Source organism: Paracoccidioides lutzii (genome assembly GCF_000150705.2).
Source record: "Paracoccidioides lutzii Pb01 unplaced genomic scaffold supercont2.15, whole genome shotgun sequence".
NCBI lineage: Eukaryota > Fungi > Ascomycota > Eurotiomycetes > Onygenales > Ajellomycetaceae > Paracoccidioides > Paracoccidioides lutzii.
In genome coordinates, this window is record NW_015440961.1 from 733,508 (window position 1) to 754,978 (window position 21,471).

Below are 21,471 nucleotides of genomic sequence, written 5' to 3' on the forward strand. Positions count from 1 at the left end.
TTCGAGGAAAACACAAGATATCACCTCCTTAAATCCACCACTCAGACCATATTGGAAAGAAAGAATTTTCAATCCAACTTAAACTCAGATCTCAGCGCCACACCAATCCTTCGAATGGCTTCTTCGATCTTATCGCCCGGGGCTGCGGCATATGTGGCTCTGAAGAACATGTCCGTCTGTGGAATGGAACTGTCTGCCACAAACCAACTGCCAGCGGACACAAGCGCACCTTCTTCAATGGTGGCTTTGAAAATCGCGTTTTCGATAGCGGCGTGGTCTTTGCCTTCGCGGACTCCTGGGTGCCTTTTCCAGTCGACTTTGATCCAGTGCTATATGCAAAAAGGAAGGTTAGGACACTAGTTTTGTTTTTTGATCCGCTCCCCAGCATTCCACACATTTCACACAGATAGGAGGACAGTTAACTAGGGGGAGGGGAGTGGTTCAAACGTACAAACATCCCAGCAGCAGGTGGATTCCAACTAGCGATGGATTTCGGAAGATACTTCTCGCAAGCATCCAGCATGGTGTTCCTCCGCGCAGTGTACTCCATTCGCAAATTGATCAGCCAATCAAAATACCCCGCATGTCCCCAGCTCTCATCCAGGAGCTTGAACAGGATAATCTGCGACATGCCACTGGGATTCTGCGTGGAAACCTCGGAATGCCTCGTATACCGCTCCACAATCTCCGCCGTGCCGACGATCCAGCCCATCCGCGAGCCAGGCGAGATGACCTTGGAAAAGGACTCCAATCGCAACACGCGCCCATCAACATCAATGCTAAGATAAGAAGGGATGAGCGACTTAATGAACGCCTCATACGACGCCGGCGGTGCATCAGGCGGCGTGTCAACACCCTTATAAGGCTGCATCTGCAGGAAATAATACGGCTCATCCTCCACGATGAAAATATCATGCTTCTGCGCAACCTTGTAGATCTCCTTTCTCCTCTCGGGCCCATGCGTGGTGCCTGTCGGGTTCTGGCCTGAGGGGACTATGTAGAGGAGATGGGGTTTGCGGGCGCCCCTTGCTGCTGCATCCCAGTTGGTCATTACCTCGTCCAGAGACTCCGGGAGCATGCCCTGGTCATCCATCTTAACGGCAGCGGCACGCACACCCAGGGCAGATGCGGCTTCCAGTGCAGTGGCAAAGGTGTACTCTTCTGCGAGGATGTAGTCACCCCGCTCGCAGAACATGCGCAATGCCATGTCCCAGGAGGAGGTGCTTCCAGCTGTCAAGCTGCACTGCCAGTCGGAGTATGGAGGGTTGTGGACGATCTACCTTTGTACTTAGATATTTTGTTTCTCTGATTCTCTGTGTCATGCTCAACGAGCTGAACGGTAGTTTCTTTTTTTTCCATATCAGCTGGAATTTACCTCAGTATGCTCGGTGACGAAACGCATCATTGGCGCCGCACCATTTGACTGACCATAATTTAGAGAAATCTCCAGATCTAAAGAAAGAGGTTCAGTGAGCGAACGGCCTTATCGAGGGACATGGCAGCAAACAAACCTAAGTCACTCTTTCCATTCCTTATATCATACTTTGCAGACGTCACAACTGTTCCCGTCTTTACCGTTTCTTCTTCGGAGAAATGCGGTGGGGTTGGAATTTTAATGGAGATGGACTCAAACGGGAAATATTCGCACGATGGAAGTCCTCCGCCCAAGGAAATAAGGCCTAATTGGATATTTAACATTGATCCGATACTCAACATCAGGGGAGATTGGGAGATAATGCCGCAAAAGAGCAAGCACAGCGGCTCTCCCAGGACGTACCAGGCTTATCAAGGTATTTAGCAGCCTGTTTCAATGACGAGCCCTATCCATGCAGGGTTAGTTAGATTTCACAATTGGGAAAAGGGGATAAACGTTAGAAATATAACTATCTTTTAAATTTACCTTTCGAGATTTGCTTTCAGCGGATAGCAAGTCTGCAGGCGAGAAACAGCACCATGTTAATCCAACAAATATATATATATTGAACCACGAAAGCGTTGTCAATACATGGAGATGTAGGACTCACGTTCGAAGCGTTTTGCTTTTGGTTTAGTGAAACAGGCCTAAAAAGGGTGGTCAATATTTGCCCGTTTCCCTTAAACTTTCTCCTGAAGATTATTATGTCCATTTCCAGACTATCCGTAGGGAAAAAGGGAAAAGAAAGAAAGGGAAAAAGAAAAGATAAAAATTTACAGCGCTCTTGAACATATCACTCTCTGAATTTGCTGCAACGCCGGTGGGCACCTTGGTTTTGGCACGCCGGGCTGGCACATCAGCAACCGTCAATGGCTCCGGCGGATCTGCATTGTTGATGATCTGAGGATCAACTGCGCCCGGAGGAGACATGACCCTTTTTTGGGATTCTAGATTAAGCGACTGATGTAGGAATTGCCTGTGAGTCGAATGAGTTTTTCTTGTCCCAAGTTTTCCTTTTCAAATAAACATCAACCACTTAACCAACCAGTTATCTTATCAGATGAGATAAGCAAACGCTGATTATATATGCCGGAATAGCACCCAGGGGGGATTCTCATTTGCTATGAGTCAGGGACTCGGGGGAAGAAGGGTGCGGTTAAAAATACGCCGGAATATTCGGAGGTGAGCTGGCGGCGGTTCGGACAGCCGTCGGAACGGATGAACGGTTATACGAATGGTTTTTTTTTTTTCTTTTCTTTTCTTTTCTTTTCTTTTCTTTTTCTTTCTTAATCCTGTTAACTAGTTAACTCCTTGGTCGCGCCCTCTGACAAGTTTTTGTATGAAGAAGAAACTTCTACGTGGCATACAGCTCACGGGCAGTTTACCAGATAAATACTGCCCGCGGACGGTCAAATGTTGTGAAGGCGATGGAACTACAGAGCGAAGAGAGAGAAGCGTTGCCCGACTAAGAAAACATAGTGTGGGGGGGGGGGGCGGGTGAGGAGGGGGCAAAAGTCTTGTCGGCAGCAGCCAGGTAATAATTAGTTGTTGACAGAGATAGGGTTTGCCCCGATTCAAGCAGCCGACCATCCAACCATTTTACTGGCCCACCCTACCAACGGGTGACTCGAGTCAAAGTTCCCAACCGCCGACGAAAACCCAAATAGCCAACCCCAACCATCCCAGAAGATTTGTTTCCGCACTTCATGGTTTGTCCCGTGCGACATGTGCATTGGCTTTTCCCATTTGCTCCCGAACTGCCTATTCCAGCGTGTCCAGATTGCTCTAACTAGCAAGGCTAGATGGAAAGCAGGTCAATGGAAATCGAAGAGACCCCCAGAACTACCCGCACCGAAGGGCCCCTGCGTACATTGGCCTGCTAAACAATTATTGCTCCGCTCCTCGGAATTCACCTATGACTTCAGGATATCACAATGGTTAATCTACAGCACTAGATTGCATTGCTCCCGAGATACGAAGAATGCGAAAGCCGAAACTAAATCAAAAAAAAAAAAAAAAAAAAAAACAAGCAAGCATCAAGCAGGGTTCTGTTTGTCTTGTCAATGTGACCGTCAATCTCTTTACATCATCAACCCGTTCTGGAGCATAGAAGATAGTTAACTAGTGAGTTGGTCATATACATCAAAAAGGGTTTCCATTAATAATAGTTCCAGAAGCCCCATTCGAGGAGAAAAGGGACCAGGGACGTTTCAACGTGATGATGCATATCTGGGCCACACCATTTTCATATACCGGGGCCGTTGAGCAGGGATATCATTCTTGCGTCTGGATAATGCTGGGTTGGAAGAGCAGTCAAAACCTGAAATTGCCAGTCTCTCTTCTCCTTTTTTACCTATCATTTCACCTACTTTTCTTCCTCTCATTCCCCATCTCGTCCTTCCTCTCTCAACTCTCGACTCATTTAATGGTGCCTTGCCTCACGTAGTTTCATGATCTGTAATTGAGCACACTTTTGCCCGTTCGTTGTAGTGCCCCGCGAAAGTAACTAGGATTTTATCTTGATCACCAGATGCGATGTGTCCAGGATGTCCCGGCGCGGCTGCATGCCACGCATGGGCTAGGCATGGTAGTCCAGGGTGTTTATGTAGGAGATGAGGAGATTCAATCTACCCCACACTTTGGGCTTTGCTGAGTGGGGGGTCGGTGGTAAGTTGTTATTATACATCGATGACTCGGTGGGTGCCATACACTCGATTGCAACAGGGCCATGATCAGAAAGACCCCCGCGAACCTTGGATGTTTGGGATGGTGAAGCAATTAAGCTCTCAACACGAGAAGATGGCCATGAGTCTGATTCAAAACGACCACGCGGGGAGAATTTATAAGTGCGCTTCGATAAGGCTAGAGGTGGCAATTTGCGGCGCTTCAGTTTTTTTTATTTTTATTTATTTATTTATTTATTTATTTTTATTTTTTATTTTTTTTTTGCTTGGGCTTTAACGCAGGGGCATTTTGGTGGTAGCCTCATATTCCCATGAGAGCGAAGCAACAAGTAGTTACCAAAGTTAGGAACCTGCCGAGGGGATGTTTGTTGGCTTCTTGAATGAAATAAAATTTATTAGAGAACTAACCGGGGATAGAACGTTTTGATTGCCCCAACAAGCGCTGCATTCCACAAGGCAAAAATTTCCATTTGACAGAACGAGTTCATATTTAAGCTCCAGGAACCGTTTACAGCTTTGGTTTGGTTCAATGACAGACAGACACGCAAGATCCGGAACCATTCGACCTGTACTCTGGTTACGAATGAAAATCAACAAGCTCGAGTCCTCAACCCGGCAATGCATGTGCCCTTCTGTGCATACATATACAACTGGAGATATCCATGGATAGGGTTCTCAAATTGCTGATGCCCCAGATATCATCATAATCATGATTTATTATTTGTTTGTTCCTCATCGCATCTTCGCTTCGATTAATAATTGCAGCGGATTTTAGTAATGCCGGGCTACATAAGCTCCAGAGTTAGTTGCCCCCAAAAAATGGGGGGCTCTGGAAATCTTATCAGCTTTCACGTGAGCTTGCAGCACCCGGCCAACCCTGAAAACCCGCAAATCGATAATGTGGAGTAAGTAATTTGTGTTTCCGCTGTGTTTTCCCTTTCTTTCTCCCTCCACAATGTCCAGGCACGACGGAATAGCCCATTGAACACACAATTCTGGGAGCATTATAAATTCACTGGAACATGTATTGCCCCCTCGTGCGTGTTCTCTCATGTCTTCCAACGACGACAACCCCCAAGCGGCACCTGACGGGCCCCTGAAGCGAAAGCGTATGTTCCCTGCTCGGTGATCCACAATCCCTGGAATATTTTTTTTGTTCTCCCTCGCGCGATTATGTTGTGCATTTTTCTTACAGCTTCATAGGTCCGGCCGCTTGCGTTCATTGCCATCAAAGGAAAGTGCGCTGCGATGCGCGGAACGTTGGCATACCTTGTTCCAACTGTCGCTCCTCCGGCAAAAGCGATTGTCGAATCCATGAGAAAAAGAAACGTACACTTTCCCACTCCCTTCGCCATCCAATTCCCATTCGGTGCGCTCCCTTGCCTCCTGCAAATGGTGCCGGTGCAATTGGATTCTCGAATCCTCCTCTGAGCAACCCCTCCCTTTCTGCCTCGTCCCCATCCTCACCGATCGCTTTGTCAACAAGACAAAGTGGACCCAAAACGGAGCCCCTTGCCCCGCAATCTTTTGCAGAAGCGATATCCCCAGATTCATTGGGCGATGAGGATGACACTCGTCGACTCGAACGACACCTCATTCAGATCCTGGACGAGGAAGACCATCATCGCTCAATTCAAAAGAATGTCCGGGTAATATACGTTGGGCAGGACGTTTCGAACATGAATTTCTTATTTCGGCAACAGCACGGCGACCGAAATGACGAGGTCTACCATTTCCCCGCCAATGAGATTTCAAAGCACTGCGTGAAAAATAGATTAGAGCAAATTCCCGGAGAGGCTTTCGTCCTCCCCGAACAGCAGCTCGCAGATGAGTTGGTAGAGGCGTACTTCACTCACGTCAACCCCGGCTGTCCTATAATCGAAGAGGACGTATTCATGGCACAGTATAGAGGCCGAGATCCTGCTGATCCCACTTCACTGTTGATCCTCCAAGCAATTCTCCTTGTCGGAGCCCATGTCTCATATCCCCGCCCTCTACGCGATTCGCTCAAGGCATCCTTCTTCCGTCGGGCAAAAATATTATTTGATGCGCGAGTCGAGCGAAACAGAGATATCCTTGTACAAGCAGCCCTACTTCTCACATGGTACTCAGACCCGGTTGATGACGATGTTGCTGCAAATTCACACTACTGGGTGGGCGTCGCGGCGAGAATCGCAACTGGTCTTGGGATGCATCGCAACGCAGCTTCTAGCAGAATGGTATCGGCTGATAAGCGTATGTGGCGGAGGGTCTGGTGGATATTAGTTCAGTTCGACGTCATGGTATCTTTGTTATATGGGAGGCCACAGGCTGTGTGAGTACTCAGTCCCACCCGCCAGAATTTCGACATTTGTAAGTTCGCTGACGAATGAGAAACCTAATATATAGCAACTTAGAGGATTCTGACGTGCAGGACCTTACTGCGGCTGATTTTGAAGGGTGTGGGCGCGGAGTTCAGATCGATTACGTCATACATTATACCAAACTTTGCACTTTGATTTCATTCATTATGAAGGAAAGATTCGGTTTGCGGGTTAGTCCCGAAAGGCGAAAAGCTGTGCTTAGCGAAGCAGATAGAGCCCTTGCGAATTGGTCACTTATGCTCCCTGATTCAGTTCGGATGTCTACAGCAGATTCCGGCTCGTGGCCTGCGTTGCTCCATCTGACTTATAATAATTTCCTGATTTTACTTCACCGCCCACATCCTCGAGCCTCCGCTTATTCGGATGACTACGGCCCCAACGATGCTGAGATATGCAGCGCAGCGGCTGGTGTCATTGTCTCCATCTTTGAAGATCTTAGAGAAAAGGACAGGCTCAAATATTTGTGGATATCCTCAGTCAACGCACTCTTCACAGCGATGATCCAGGTGCGAGTGGAACTGAGATTCTCAAACCCTGTCCTGGCCATCAATGGTCTTCGCCGATTCGACTCAATCCTAACCTCGCTTCGTATCCACGCGGAATACTGGCTGGAAGCTGAAACCATCCTGCGGATTTTCGAAAGCTCCAAGCGCCTGCAGCGTGACATCGAAGACGTCAAGACAAGGGATTCAACCTATAAATCGAGAGAGGGGGATCACCACCAACGAAAGTACACGGATCAAACCACACCACCAGTGTCAGACCAACCAACCCCGTCACATCATAGCATTTGGTTCAGTGGAGGGCCGCAGTTCGAAGACCGTGCCAAGCCATGGTTGACTGGGCCAGTCCACAACCACAATTACAACCAGCAACAGCAACAACAGCAACAATATGCAGTTGACCATTTGGAACCGGAAAACCGCCAAAATGAGCCCAGTGGCCAGTCGGATTGGAGACAGCTCTTCTCATTCGGTGACTCCGAACAGGTCAGGCCAATTGTCATGGAGGACCTGACTGATATGGAGGACGAGTGGCGTGAGTTGTATCTGCATGAGCCGGGCATGTCGGATTATTTCCAGAATACGGCTTGGATGCAGCCTTTGTAAAGGGTGTTTTGTGTGTGTGTGTGTGTGTGTGTGTGTGTGACGAATACGTAAGTCTCTGTGTGTATCCACGAGCTTTTCTTATTTATCACTTCTTTTCCCTTCTAGGGTTCCTTTGTCCAGGAAAGGAAGAAGGGAAGAAGGGCTCAGATCACCGTTTTCCAATAGAATGTACATCTTGCGTGTGTGTGTGTGTGTGAATGGAGCATGTGGTGTTTCCATTCTCCCCGATTTTACTCCTGACCAGCTCCGTCGCGGGGTTAGAAGGAAAGCACAAAAAAATAAAAAATAGCTTCAATCATCCCGACAATAGCGAAGTGTAATATGCGAAACAACCTAAAACCTTTCCGGAGTGGGTGTATTTCCTGATATCGATCCTGGGTTGTTTCCCGCTTGGGAATGGGATCAAACGCATTTGGTCAACAAGGAGTTGGCATTTTAGGCTATGTCGACGTGATTGTGGTCGTGCTTAGGTCTCCGGATACAATGGAGGAATATGTGGGATAAGTTGGGTGTAGCCCGCGATATATATCATTCTACAGTTCTGCTGGCCATTAATCTGGAAAACTTAGTGCACCGGCCGTTCTTCTATGTGAAGCATGACCTTTGTCCTCTGGTCACCGTGAGATTCAACTGCTAACTGCTTCACATGGGACCTAGTTTGGTCTTTTAGTTTTATTCCCGCTTGCAGAACGCAGTTGGGAGGTCTAGCACCTCGCCAATGACGGATATCAACTGCGAGGTGTGCGATAGCGGATAGAAGAATATTTACGTATTTTCTAAGGAGGGCTTTGATTTTGGGACGGGCCTTTCTTTTCTTCATTATAGACATATTATTATTTGCCAGATGTATATTGCTAGACCAAATCATAGGCGATATGCGATATGTAAATTAAATATTTATGGTGTTCGAATATTTCTCAGGAGACGAGGCTCCCAAATGCTGAATCGCAGTTCGCGGACATTACCCCGATTTTAAGGTTGAGCGCTCGCTTCAACAGCAACCTTGCACCAAAAAAAAAAAAACACAAGGATCCTGCAAATAACCAACAATCTCTCTCCACCTTTAGCCATGGCGACACAAATAAACCCGAAGAGGCAGCAAGGTAAATAAAGGCGTTATATCTTCCTCCATTTAATTCCTGATTTCTCGAGACAGAAAAGAAAATATCCGTTCAATTCTTAACTAACCAACCACATATGATTTATCACACAGAGCTACAAGCCCAATATCAAAACTTCAAAACCACCCTTCAACAACTCGCGCAGAAGATCGGTGATATCGAACAGGAGACAGAAGAGCACAAGTCGGTTTCCCACCCCTTCTCGTCACCTTTTTTTCCCCTTTTACAGCCCATGCCTTCTGCCTCACATCCCACCAATCTTCCCAACCCCAACTCTCCTCTCAATCCCCTCTCAACCCCCCACACCAACCGCAAGAACCATCATAGGACCTAAACCTCTCACACGAATATCTATATTCCTCCCTCCAGACTCGTCATTGACAGCCTCCAACCTCTACCCGGCGATCGCAAATGCTTCCGCATGATTAATGGCGTGCTCGTCGAGCGCACGGTTAGGGATGTAATACCATCTCTCAAGACGAACTCGGACGGACTGAAGCAGGTGCTGGATGAGTTGCTGAAGCAGTATAAAGCTAAGCAGGATGAGATGGATAGTTGGAAGGTTAGTATTGAACTGTTTGGTTGTGGAGGAGGAGGAGGAGGAGGAGGAGGAGGTGGTGGTGGTGGTGGTGGTTGGGGTTCATGATGGGTGTGCGGAGCGAAGAGAACCTTGGAATGAATGAAGGCTGACTCGTGCTCTGTTGTGGGCTTGCAGAAGAAGAATAATATTCAGGTCGTGCGGGAATAGGGGCGTGGGGTTTGCTGGTGTATCTTTTTATTGGGAGGGGAGGAAGGGAAATGGAGGGCGTGGGATTCCACGCTATATGGGGTTAGGGATTGCGCGGGGGGGGGAGAGAGGGTGCTTTCGAGAAGGGAGATTACACTATTCATGGCCGTCGCTGAGTTAGAGGTTATTCAATTCCCCTAGCATCACCACCAATATGGATCATCACGGCATTATTGTCGGCAGAAGCAGAGGCAGAAACAGCAGAAGCATCAGCACCAGCAGAAGCATCGGACCCAGTTAGGATTTTTGCGGCAGGACGCCCTACTCGCACCTATCACGGTGAGGCGAAAACTGGCCCAACTCAGCTTTACGGCGGGATGGACAACAACGGGATATCATCATCGCTGATCTTCAGTTATGCTGGTATTGCACATATCCTGACTCCCTTTGGGAGAGGGCATGAAGGGATACGCCGTTTTGCTGAGTTGTGCATAAAAATTTTTATAGGAAATGCTCATTCCATCGGTTCGGGGTGCTGGCTTGCGCTGTTGTCCCCTGTGCCGTGGTCTGCACATTTCTGTGTAGGTCTGTAATGTTAAGTTATAAAATTTAATTAAATCATATGCATACTTATATTTCTATTCTTGAAAATATTTTAGTTGTAATTCCAGCATTATCAGTAGTCTATATAGCACAGTACATACAGGAGAGAATTATCAATTCAGCTTAAGGTCTAATATTGAGATTGTTTCTTTTTATAGTTCACTCTTTTTTTTTTTTTTTTTTTTTTTTTTTTTTTTTTTTTCACAGATCAATCCTCTTTCTTATTTCTCATCTTTTACGTCTTTTACTGTTAGAATTCTCAAAGAGCAGGTGTCGGCCGAGCATCCAATTCTCTTGGGAAACTAGGGGCATGCAAGCGTGCCTAACTTATGATTCTGTGTTAATCATGTTGAAAATGGAAAAGCCTGGGAATGGGGAGGTATGGCGAATGAGATCAATTAGCATGAAGGTTCCATACTGAGATAACCATATATATATATATATATCGACGAGGTAGTTGGGTAATGAGATTTATTTACTTTGTGTCTTCATGCAGGAACTGTTCTCCTAAACACTGCTGGCGTCCGGTTAATTTTCAACGTATTGGGGTGCTGGAATGGTCACGAGGGAAAAATACGTCTATCAAAGTCGGTGAACAAGTCAGAGGAGATGATTTTTGACATTTAGAGACTTCTGCATACAATCATCCGTTTGCAGAATGCATTTCGTGTCAACTGCCAAGATAGTTTATCATCTAGAGTCAATGTGTTTTCTGTGCAACAATATGCGTACAAAAGAAGGTCAGGACGCTTCCATAGTTCGTCCATCTTCTGTGTTGGCATCGTTTACCCACTCACATTCCCCGCAGCCAAGGAATTTCTGACTTAAGGAGATTTATTCTAGCCCCCAAAATAAGGTGCCCAATAATCATGCATGCGTTGGTGAGTCTTTGCAGTTTTCCCAGCCTCTCGTTGGGTACCGATGGGTGCGTGAGGTTTCCTGCCCACGCGCTGGACAGGATAATCCATCAGCATGGATAATACGTCAAGAGCTCATTAATTGGCTGGCATCTTGGCAGGGCATCCGACCACTTCCTGCGGCCTGCTGAGAAGTTTTCCCTGTCATTAGCCGCTTTTTACTCCTGTGCCGTTAAAGTCGGGAGTTCTGAGATTGGGAGGGAGGGGCGTTTGTCCCAATTGTTTATTTGATATTCCAAGTGCGTTGCGGCATGAGTGGAAGCGGGGTGAGAGGAATTTTTTTTTTTTTTTTTTTTTTTTTTTTTTTTTTTTTCGGAATTCTTCTATTTGGGGAGCGGGGGCAGGGGTATTTGAGAACGGAAGTTATTTAGGGAAAAGGTGGTGAAAGCCACACGCCAATGCAAGGCCAGTTGAGGATTCACCATGCATTCGATGATTGTGCCAGAACTTGGAAGTATCCAAGCGATTTCACCTTGCAGAAGTGAGCAGGTTGGGCACGTCCCAGATGTGACCCCAGCAAGAGCTTGTTCTAGTTAATCAATTATTGATGATGAAAAATGGGGCCACTTATGGGCACCGGGCAGTTTCAAAAGATAGCGCTGGTGAAATAACTTCATCTTATTATTAGTCTTTTAGAGACTGCTCAGCTGAAAAGGCCGAGTCCGGTTTCGGTGATGAACTTTCTCATGCGTTGTTTTAGAGAAATGCAACCGAAACACCAGCGATGACGATGTTTTCATGGGGTTTCAAGAATCATTTCGACACTTTGGAAACTAGAATTGCCTCAGCTAACAGATGGGTTTAATGGAACTGACGAGGATTGGCGTGTTTTGACTGGCTCGACGGGAACCTTTACCAGCAAATCTCATCCAATTGCTGTGTTTGATGACATGCCCTATCCCATGTAGTCTACTGTAGACCCACGATGATTCGAGGAGAGGCGGCAGCTCCGCAAACCAAACACAGCAGCGAATTATCGGCCATTTGCTGCATCTGGGGATCGCAAAGCTTCCATGCAGAGCTGCGTAGGAACCTTGAGCGGAAAAATGCGCTCCCATCAACACCCACAACAACCGCATTGATTTGTCCACAAGTAAAATAATAAAAATAAGCGCCGCGTTTGCTTTTTCTGCGCTTACACGTATTCAAGTTACAAGACCCCAACGTAATTATCGGGATCTGGCAGCCAGCCAGAGTTACCGTATTGAAATGACGTTACCCATGCGCCTTCTCTTGCTCCTACTGCAGCCAAAATAAATGCATCTTTTGAACATCCAACGATTCATTTCCTTCACGGCTGCATCTCCATCACAGTCACAGTCACAGCCACAGCCACATCTTCTCGCCATCGAATCTCTTTGGGCTTGTCTTTGTGTGCTTTACAGGTAAGACCTCCCCAGATTTACCAGCTCCAAGGTTATCCACTGTTTGAAGGGCAGCAGGTGCGCGTCTCACCGCAAGCTAGACAGACAGGCGGATACAGCGGCAAAGAGGGAGAGAGTAGAAGAGATAGAGCAAGCAAAACGGAAAAAAAGCAAATAAAAGGATCAGAGAAGAGACACGCGCGGGTGACACTATCACTGCCTATCATTTACTGTCTGTGAATAAACCTGTTCGCATTGACCAAAGAAGCCCATCCGTTGAATCGGCCAATTGATGTTGCCACACCACCCTGACAGAAGCTGTATAACCCTCGAGCAGTCTTTCGTCTTATTGAAGCACTTTTGACACTTTTATAACCAGCTCGTTTATAAATTAGAAGCACCACAACAAACCGTCGCACAACGCGTAACTCCGCTGCTGCAGCCGATATCCATACTATCGGCCCAACCCCAAATCACCAGTGGCCTTATCCTAGTCAATTGACCCGCATTCCTCCACCCGTCACCGCCCAACCCGTTTAGTTTTAGATGTTATCGTTCGTCCCCAGGCCATAACCCGATTGAATCACTAGCCCATCAAGAAAGGGTTGCTGTTCAGTGCCCGTCCACAGCGCGTTTGAGAGAAATATAGCCGTCCCGGTACATGCAATAGAGGGCCAGCTCTAGAGCATCAACCCAGTAGGTCCCCGGCAAGATAAAATGAAAAAGGAAGAGAAAAACGCGTAGCCACTCGAATGCCTTCACCCTCCCCCTCCCCCCACATCCATGTTTCTTTAGGTTTTCCTCCCAGGGCTGTTGTGAAGCGAATAGCTGCCCAGTCTGACGTACGTTGACGCAGGGCTGCATAGGACCGGCAGATCCCAAGGTTCCAAAAGGGAGTGACGTGTTCAACCGTCTGTGTCAAAGTTGCTATCCGGGGCGCGTACCCAAAAGACGTAAAAATCATGTCGTCGGCCTCTCCTTCAAAGGAGCCAGAGGTGGACCCAGGAACTCAGTCAGGCGACGACGCGGAGCATATGGAACGGGAACACCAAGATACACAAGCGCAAGGCCAGGGAGAATTTGAGGTGAAAGAGCAGGATCGATGGCTTCCAATCGCAAATGGTTCGTTAAGCGCGTTCTTGCATGTTTGCCGTTTGACTGCTTTTGATTTGTGCACTCTTTTTCCGTAGTGTTATTATTTGCTCTCCTCTGATGGCCTCTCGTTGGTTGTTTGCTATCCGATCCCCCCTCTCTCAAACATCCAAGCAGGAGCCTTTTGATTTAAACATGCATCCGGACTTGCACTTCATTCGCCTTTTCCTAGCTAGCCCTGCGCCGTACTCTGTTTGGCTGCGGCTCTCTGTCTAGCGTTCTGCCCCTTCCGATTGCTCTCACCCCTCACCTTATGAGCCGAAATGCTACAGATCGCGACGCATTCTCATAACCAAGTATTTGATGCTAACATCCGCAATTACTCTCTAGTTGCTCGAATAATGAAATCCGCCCTCCCAGAAAATGCCAAAATCGCAAAAGAGGCGAAAGAGTGCATGCAAGAATGCGTGAGCGAGTTCATCTCGTTTATCACCAGCGAAGGTGTGTTATCTGCAAACGTCTTCTCCATGGTGGACTGTTATGATATTGGAAATTTAAATCTAACACTTTTAAACCTACCAGCTTCGGAGAAATGTCAACAAGAAAAAAGGAAGACTGTCAATGGGGAAGATATCCTTTTTGCTATGACCTCACTCGGATTCGAAAACTACTCCGAAGCGCTAAAGATCTATCTTTCAAAATATCGCGAAGTGAGTATAGGCTGATACCTAGCTATCTAATCCTCCTCCCAATTTCCAAGATATATATTTCCTAGTTTATTTTTCTTTCCTCAACTTGGGAGGACATAATATCTGAACAATTGAATTGATTGGTTTGAGACCCAATCCTCAAGGGGGGAGAACCAGAACCGGCCACCGAGCAGCGGGTACGGCTCCGGCGGACCAGTCGGAGGTGCAGCCAGCGGTGCCCCCGGTGGGACTGGGAATGCAGGCGCAACGGGGTCTTCCGGTTTCTCAGTCCCTTCCGAGGGGTCCAACAACATATTGAGCCCGAACCTCGACCCGAACGAGCAGAGCAGCGCGACATACGGATATTCCACCATGGTGGGGCCTTCACACAACGGTGTCGGTGGCGAGACCTACTAGCTCTCGCAAAGACGCTTCCAGGGTCCGCAGAATTCTTGCAACTGACTACAATACGTAATTGTAGCTGTCTGCAGCTCCATGTGCCTAGAGCAGGACCGGACGAAGTGCTATTGAGATCGAGGATTGTGAGGAGAAAGGCCAGGCGAAAACTAAGGGGTCGAGAGGTAAGAAAAGGGAGCGGACAGATTGTAAGAGTGACTTGAACCGATCATATATGTTGGTGATGGACAGTTTTATATATTCTGGATTCTCCAACTATTCTTGATGTCTCATTTTCTCCTTTTTCTTTTTGCTACAGCCTAATTGTCGGTTACAATGTACAATTTCTGAGATGTGTATTTGGGGGAAGTGGGTTCGCGCTGCTGAAGAAAGAAACCCGTTGATCCAGGATAGTGGTGCTCTGAGATGAAGCGATTCATTCTTGAGTTGAATGGCAACAGAAGAAAGTGTAGAAAAAGAAATGCCACAGAGGATTGGAGGATACAAGCTCAAGCGTTCCTATGCCACCTGGCATCGTTAAGACTGATGACTGTGAAACCAGCTGGTTTGAGGAGCTTGGCCTGGTGAAGGTTGGGAGCTCAGATCACATTACTTTTTATTTTGCTTCTTCTTTGTCTTTTTTCATATGGGTTTCTTTTTTTCATTTTTCATTTTTTTTTTTTTCCCATATATCCCCCTTGCTCCTCTGTCTTTCCTCGTTTTTCTTTTAATGGGTTTTGGATGCTTGTCATGGATGCGTTTTGCGCCACGTTTTCCCTTTTTCCCATTCTTGCCGTTGATATACTTTCTCTATATACAATCTAATAATTCATTTTGCCAATTGAAATTTTGCTCTCTCTTCAATTTTCTGGCGCTGTTATCTGTTATTGGATTGTTTCCCTGCATTAAATGACAGAGTTGTATCCCATCCATTGGAGTACCTCCATAGTTGCTTGCGTCTTGCTACAATCAATGCTCTGTTGACTTCGGCAAAACTTTCGGTCCGAGAGTGGTGGCAAACAAAGCTAACATGTCAAACATGTCAAACTCAATGTTATCAACCAATATCGAAGCTTCATCACGAAACCAAGCTTCAATCAACAGATCCAGTCATTGTATAATGACTTGAATCTCTTTCCAACTAAACATATAGCTATATATTGGACAAAAATGACCCGAGAAGATAGCCCAAAGCGCCGAAAACTTGACTCGGACCGCTTTGCCCCAGCTCCATCTCACCTGGGCCCCTCATCCAAACACATGTACGTCCCCCGAAGTCGACTTCAAGGTAACAACTTAGATGACAAGCACGCAAATACCAGTCGCGCCTCCACTCCCCGTGGCATTCGAAATGGATTCTCAACCCCTCACCAGGAGACATTCCAAGGCCTAGAATCGCTTGTCGACATCGAAGACTCCCTCGCTCTAGATCGAGACTGGTACGCAGGCGATGACTTGGGACACACCTTCGGTGACGAGACGCATAACCCGTTTGGTGGGGAGGACTCTTCATGGGCAGATCAACAGCACGAAGTAGCGTTGTCCGAGAAGAAGAACAGCAAGCGCATCAGCGCGCGCGCTGTGCAGAAACAGAAGGATGTCGATGCCTGGGAAACGAATCGCATGCTGACCTCTGGCGTGGCGCAAAGGAGGGATTATGATGCTGATTTCGATGACGATGAGGACTCAACTCGTGTACATTTGCTCGTGCATGATTTGCGGCCCCCGTTTCTGGATGGAAGGACGGTTTTCACTAAGCAGCTTGATCCCGTGCCTGCCGTGCGGGATCCGCAGAGTGATATGGCTGTGTTCAGTCGGAAGGGGAGTAAGGTTGTGCGCGAGAAGAGAGTGCAGAAGGAACGGCAGAAGCAAGCGCAGGATGCTACTAATATGGCGGGCACGGCGTTGGGGAATCTCATGGGCATTAAGGAGGATGAGGGGGATAGTGCGGCACCGATCCCGGGCGAGGAGGAAGGCCAGAATAAAGGTGGAAGTAAATTTGCGGAACACATGAAGAAGAGCGAGGGGGCTAGTGCGTTTAGTAAGAGCAAGACGCTGAAGGAGCAGAGGGAGTTTCTGCCTGCGTTTGCGGTCCGGGAGGAACTTTTGAGGGTTATTCGAGATAACCAAGTCGTTATCGTTGTTGGGCAAACGGGTTCCGGAAAAACTACTCAGTTAACCCAATTCCTCTATGAGGATGGATATGCGAAAATTGGGTTAATCGGCTGTACCCAGCCACGTCGTGTTGCTGCGATGAGTGTTGCGAAGCGGGTTAGTGAGGAAATGGACGTTAGGCTAGGAGGACTCGTTGGCTATGCCATTCGTTTCGAGGATTGCACCAGTGAGGAAACGGTTATTAAATGTGTGTTATGGAACCCCCGGAATACATTTATTTTGAAAATAATGTTGACTAACTAGAATCCCCATTTAAGATATGACCGATGGTGTGCTGTTGAGAGAGTCCCTGGTGCAACCGGACCTGGACAAATACTCCTGCATTATAATGGATGAGGCTCACGAGCGGGCATTGAATACGGATGTTTTGATGGGCCTCATTAAGAAAGTTCTTGCACGCAGGCGGGATTTGAAACTCATCGTCACCTCAGCCACCATGAACGCAGAACGTTTTTCAAAATTCTATGGCGGTGCCCCAGAATTTTTCATTTCTGGGCGAACGTTCCCTGTGGACATTCAATACTCGCGATCTCCGTGTGAAGACTATGTGGACAGTGCTGTGAAACAGGTTTTGGCTATTCATGTTTCGCAAGGACCTGGGGATATCCTCGTTTTCATGACCGGACAAGAAGACATTGAGGTTACTTGTGAATTGATAGCGGAAAGATTGGCACTTCTGAATGATCCACCGAAGATTAGCATTCTACCGATATACAGTCAGATGCCTGCAGACCTTCAAGCTAAGATATTCGACAAAGCTGCGCCTGGAGTTAGGAAAGTGATTGTTGCCACAAATATTGCCGAAACTAGCTTAACAGTTGATGGCATTATGTACGTTGTCGACGCTGGATTTTCGAAATTGAAGGTTTATAATCCACGAATGGGTATGGACACGCTCCAAATCACGCCTATCTCACAGGCAAACGCCTCACAGCGTGCTGGTCGTGCTGGACGAACTGGGCCTGGGAAGGCGTACCACTTATACACAGAGCTTGCATTCAAAAACGAGCTATACCCGCAAACTATACCTGAAATTCAGCGCACGAACTTAGCCAACACTGTACTGCTGCTGAAATCCCTGGGTGTCAAGGATCTGCTCGATTTCGACTTTATGGACCCACCGCCACAGGACACAATTACAACGTCACTGTTTGATCTCTGGGCGTTGGGTGCCATTGATAATCTTGGAGACTTGACGCCAATGGGCCGCCGCATGAGTGCTTTCCCCATGGACCCGTCCCTCGCGAAGCTTCTCATCACTGCGTCGGAGAAGTACGAATGCAGCGAGGAGATGTTAACGATCGTCTCAATGCTCTCTGTCCCAGGTGTATTCTACCGGCCAAAGGAGCGACAAGAGGAATCGGACGCTGCGCGGGAGAAATTTTTCGTCCCTGAGTCGGACCACCTGACACTGCTCCATGTATATACGCAGTGGAAATCGAACGGTTACTCGGACACGTGGTGCGTAAGGCATTTTCTGCATCCCAAGGCACTGCGCCGCTCCAAGGAAATCCGCGAACAGTTGCATGACATTATGAAGATGCAGAAAATGAGCTTGACCAGCTGCGGGACTGATTGGGACGTTATACGCAAGTGTATATGTTCTGGGTACTTCCACCAAGCCGCAAGAGTTAAGGGCATTGGGGAATATATTAACCTCCGCACCAGCGTTACGGTACAGCTTCATCCCACAAGCGCGCTGTACGGTCTCGGTTACCTTCCCGATTACGTGGTATATCACGAGTTAATTTTGACGAGCAAAGAGTACATGTCCACAGTTACCTCTGTGGATCCGCGGGTAAGTTTTCGATATTTTTAAATTTCATTGTATTAACACAATATTTTGCCCCCGGAACCCGCATGCCAATTTTTCCAGTTGACTCACATTCTAACCTAACGTCCAATCCAGTGGCTCGCGGACCTTGGCGGAGTGTTCTATTCCATAAAAGAAAAAGGCTACTCAGCTCGTGAGCGGCGCGTGACCGAGCACGAATTCAACAGACGAATGGAGATCGAAGCGCAAATGGCTGCTGACCGCGAACGGGCGGCTGAACAAGAGCAGAAGAAGGCCGAAGAAGATTCCTTGCGAAGGAAACGGGAGAGGGAAGGTGGCTCTGCAAGTGTGGGTCTGAGAACTCTTGTGAGAAGGCCTGCCGCCGGCGTGACGGCTGTAAGGAAGCCCGGGACTCCAATCACTGGTGGAGGAGGTAGTGGTGGAAGTGTGGTTAAGAAGCCGGCTATGAAGAGGGCGGCGAGAGGATTTTGAGCGATGGCATTCTACATTTAGATATAATTGTTGGCGTAGAACTCCTTTGTGGTATTTAAAGTAGGTTTTGGAGAACGGTTCATGTAGACCTGTGTGCATTTGTACATATGCAAAACTTGAGGCACGATCTGCCGAATCTATCACATCTCTAGAAATACTCGTTGAAGCACCGTAGAAGCTGTTCAACAGGCAAACCCAGAAAAAGTATTTGGCAAGAATGAAATAGATTTGTGATTATTTTGTTTTAAGTTTTTATCTCCCACAGCACGACATGGTACAGCAAATATGTTCTGTCCATTTTGGAAACCTTGGGATATTCCTGGTACAGCTGTTACCAGTGCAATTCCGATGGCTTCCAGAAGGAAAATTTTTCTTAAAAAGAGGCGACCACGACAACTTAACGAAGAACATAGATATGGGGTCATCTTTTGCTTTTGATAGAATTTCTTGTCTATAACGTGACGTCAACTTCTGAAACATATGCAACAAGATGATAATACAGTGAAGAGAGAGGAAAGAACCAGCTCAGTTAATAAAATTGACGCAGAAGAAATGCAATATCAAACTGCCAAAGACATAGTCCGCAAATGCCCTACAACAATATGACACGTTAGTTGCAGTTGCGCATGGTACTCTTGGGATGCAGAATTTGTTGTGATAATAAATGAAGGGGTGAAATAGGAGGTTACTGAGTAGAAGCCCCGATGAAACCATGTAGAGCCACGAACCTTTCGCTCGACGTTCCATTCGACAGTAGATGTCCATCCGTCGGTGTCGACACAATGTTCGACGTAGATGTGGCCTTCCCATCCTTTCCGCCCTGGTGGCTCGTCTGCATCCTCAAACTGGCCGTGAGTACAAATTGCCCAACGGCAGCGGAGAAGCCGCCTAGAAACGCATTGAACGGCTATATAACGTACGTCAGCAAAAACCTGGATCTTTTCAAACCTTTGACTGAGAAGAAAATGAAGCATACATAATTCCCCACCAGTACGCAATAGACAAATTGCACTGCTCCTACAAGAACCAGAAATGCCATGAATGCGTCGAGCTGGAGGGTTCTCTTGGGCGTTTGTGATAGATACCGCTGCCAGATGACAACGACAATTTCTTGGGCAGAGGAATTGGGTGACAAAGGGAGTTTTGAGGCATGGCTAGTCATAGGTGCTGTTCTGGGAGATGCCGGTTGAGCTTGCGAAGCTGCGGAGTTTGAAGCAACACGGCGTTTGGGAGACATTGCGGCGGGGCGGCGGAGAATAAAATGAATATCGGGTGAATAGAGAGGTGTAAATAGGCTGGAAGATACCCTTCGTATCAAATCATTCTATTGGTCGTGGCATACAAGCACGCGATGGGTTTTTCCTCCAAGTTGCGCATCATCAATAACAGAGATATATATATAAATACATATATATATATATATATATATTCCCAGGTATTTCAACCTGTGCAAGGTAGAACAGGTAGTCGAATATCACATGACTCAAGATCACGTAAGCTCTGGCTGCGTGGTCCGAGGTCCTTCGTTCTCAATTGGTTCTTGGGTTCTGAAGACATTTTGAGTTGGGACAATTTATCACGACATCCCGCATCGATATCCAGCCAGTCTATTGTAAGAACCTGACTTGATAAGCCTTGAGTCCATACATATCCGTAACAAATGGTGCGTGTGGAAAGACCCACTTCATTGCTTTGCTTTCACCCTAAGTGTCAATACCCCACTCGGGAGTCCCTTTTCACATCGTAAACCGCTTTTATATATAACACTCCTATTTATCACCCTTTCACAAAACACTAATCCCCAAAACTGCAGTCCTCCCAAAATTCCGCCTACTCCGCCGCCGCCCTCTCCCTGCTGACATCCTGCGGCGGCATCGCCGGCTACGCACGCACTGGCTCCATCCCCTCTATCGCTGCCGGTCTCTCAGTGGGTGCGCTCTATGCCCTCAGCTGCTTCCGTCTACACGGCCAACAGCCCTTTGGCGAGGAGCTGGGGCTGATTGCCTCGACAGTGCTGGCAGGAAGTTCATATCCCAGAGCCCTTAAGACGAGAAAGCCTGTACCAATGTGTCTGAGCGTGTTGGCTACGTATGGGTTGGTTGTTTTTGCGCTGGCGTACAGGGGGAGGAGGGCGTCGAAGATTTAATCAAAATTTGGATTTCAATTTGTGGAGGAAGGGGTGTAGGTTAGGGAGGGCTCTGTACGCGGCGATTGGTAAAAGGGGGAAATCGATGGATGGATCTTATAGGGAACGGGACTATCCACCCATGGCAAGGTAGCGATGTTTTATGTCTATGGATCACTATGACCCTTGAGGCCAGGCTTTGAGAGCAACGTTGGACCTTGAGTGTGTACAATTAGCTGGAAATTTAACTATTATTCGTTGAATCCTAATCTCCCTCATATGTCTCAACTGCATATCTGGATACAACATTAAACTGCTGAAGAAACAAGTGTTAGAGATATAAAACTATGAAAGTCAATCTAGCTCCATACGCCCTTTTGCGCGGAAATTTGAAGTGAGGATATAAAGCGAAATATATGGATCTAA

At 47.3% G+C, this 21,471-nt stretch overlaps 9 protein-coding genes across 9 annotated transcripts; 6 read left to right on the plus strand and 3 right to left on the minus strand.

Annotated features, from left to right (window-relative positions):
- Window positions 1-68: 68 nt before the first annotated feature.
- On the minus strand, window positions 69-2,344 carry PAAG_05743 (aromatic amino acid aminotransferase; the record flags this gene model as incomplete). The annotated part of the gene is made up of 8 exons (XM_002792415.2): window positions 69-329; window positions 452-1,276; window positions 1,376-1,452; window positions 1,512-1,679; window positions 1,778-1,820; window positions 1,901-1,932; window positions 2,025-2,061; window positions 2,192-2,344. 8 exons carry the CDS (start codon window positions 2,342-2,344, stop codon window positions 69-71), a joined length of 1,596 nt encoding a protein of 531 aa, XP_002792461.1.
- A 1,648-nt stretch (window positions 2,345-3,992) lies between these two features.
- PAAG_05744 (hypothetical protein) lies at window positions 3,993-4,722 on the minus strand (the record flags this gene model as incomplete). The annotated part of the gene is made up of 2 exons (XM_015845672.1): window positions 3,993-4,298; window positions 4,507-4,722. 2 exons carry the CDS (start codon window positions 4,720-4,722, stop codon window positions 3,993-3,995), a joined length of 522 nt encoding a protein of 173 aa, XP_015699898.1.
- Window positions 4,723-5,149: 427 nt separating this feature from the next.
- Window positions 5,150-7,570, plus strand: PAAG_05745 (acetamidase regulatory protein; the record flags this gene model as incomplete). Its single annotated transcript, XM_002792417.2, has 3 exons — window positions 5,150-5,207; window positions 5,302-6,412; window positions 6,487-7,570. 3 exons carry the CDS (start codon window positions 5,150-5,152, stop codon window positions 7,568-7,570), a joined length of 2,253 nt encoding a protein of 750 aa, XP_002792463.1.
- A 1,069-nt stretch (window positions 7,571-8,639) lies between these two features.
- On the plus strand, window positions 8,640-9,337 carry PAAG_05746 (hypothetical protein; the record flags this gene model as incomplete). The annotated part of the gene is made up of 3 exons (XM_002792418.2): window positions 8,640-8,673; window positions 8,784-8,874; window positions 9,061-9,337. 3 exons carry the CDS (start codon window positions 8,640-8,642, stop codon window positions 9,335-9,337), a joined length of 402 nt encoding a protein of 133 aa, XP_002792464.1.
- A 2,858-nt stretch (window positions 9,338-12,195) lies between these two features.
- Window positions 12,196-12,842, plus strand: PAAG_12087 (hypothetical protein; the record flags this gene model as incomplete). Its single annotated transcript, XM_015847624.1, has 2 exons — window positions 12,196-12,323; window positions 12,698-12,842. 2 exons carry the CDS (start codon window positions 12,196-12,198, stop codon window positions 12,840-12,842), a joined length of 273 nt encoding a protein of 90 aa, XP_015702774.1.
- Window positions 12,843-13,264: 422 nt separating this feature from the next.
- PAAG_12088 (hypothetical protein) lies at window positions 13,265-14,500 on the plus strand (the record flags this gene model as incomplete). Its single annotated transcript, XM_002792420.2, has 4 exons — window positions 13,265-13,424; window positions 13,785-13,895; window positions 13,977-14,104; window positions 14,234-14,500. The coding sequence occupies 4 exons, from the start codon at window positions 13,265-13,267 to the stop codon at window positions 14,498-14,500; spliced, it is 666 nt and encodes a 221-aa protein (XP_002792466.2).
- A 1,149-nt stretch (window positions 14,501-15,649) lies between these two features.
- PAAG_12089 (hypothetical protein) lies at window positions 15,650-18,920 on the plus strand (the record flags this gene model as incomplete). The annotated part of the gene is made up of 3 exons (XM_015847625.1): window positions 15,650-16,841; window positions 16,912-18,452; window positions 18,564-18,920. 3 exons carry the CDS (start codon window positions 15,650-15,652, stop codon window positions 18,918-18,920), a joined length of 3,090 nt encoding a protein of 1,029 aa, XP_015702775.1.
- Window positions 18,921-19,445: 525 nt separating this feature from the next.
- On the minus strand, window positions 19,446-20,157 carry PAAG_05749 (oligosaccharyl transferase subunit Dad1; the record flags this gene model as incomplete). Its single annotated transcript, XM_002792421.2, has 3 exons — window positions 19,446-19,512; window positions 19,649-19,827; window positions 19,897-20,157. The coding sequence occupies 3 exons, from the start codon at window positions 20,155-20,157 to the stop codon at window positions 19,446-19,448; spliced, it is 507 nt and encodes a 168-aa protein (XP_002792467.1).
- Window positions 20,158-20,580: 423 nt separating this feature from the next.
- Window positions 20,581-21,066, plus strand: PAAG_05750 (hypothetical protein; the record flags this gene model as incomplete). The annotated part of the gene is made up of 2 exons (XM_002792422.2): window positions 20,581-20,583; window positions 20,734-21,066. The coding sequence occupies 2 exons, from the start codon at window positions 20,581-20,583 to the stop codon at window positions 21,064-21,066; spliced, it is 336 nt and encodes a 111-aa protein (XP_002792468.1).
- Between the last annotated feature and the right edge of the window lie 405 nt (window positions 21,067-21,471).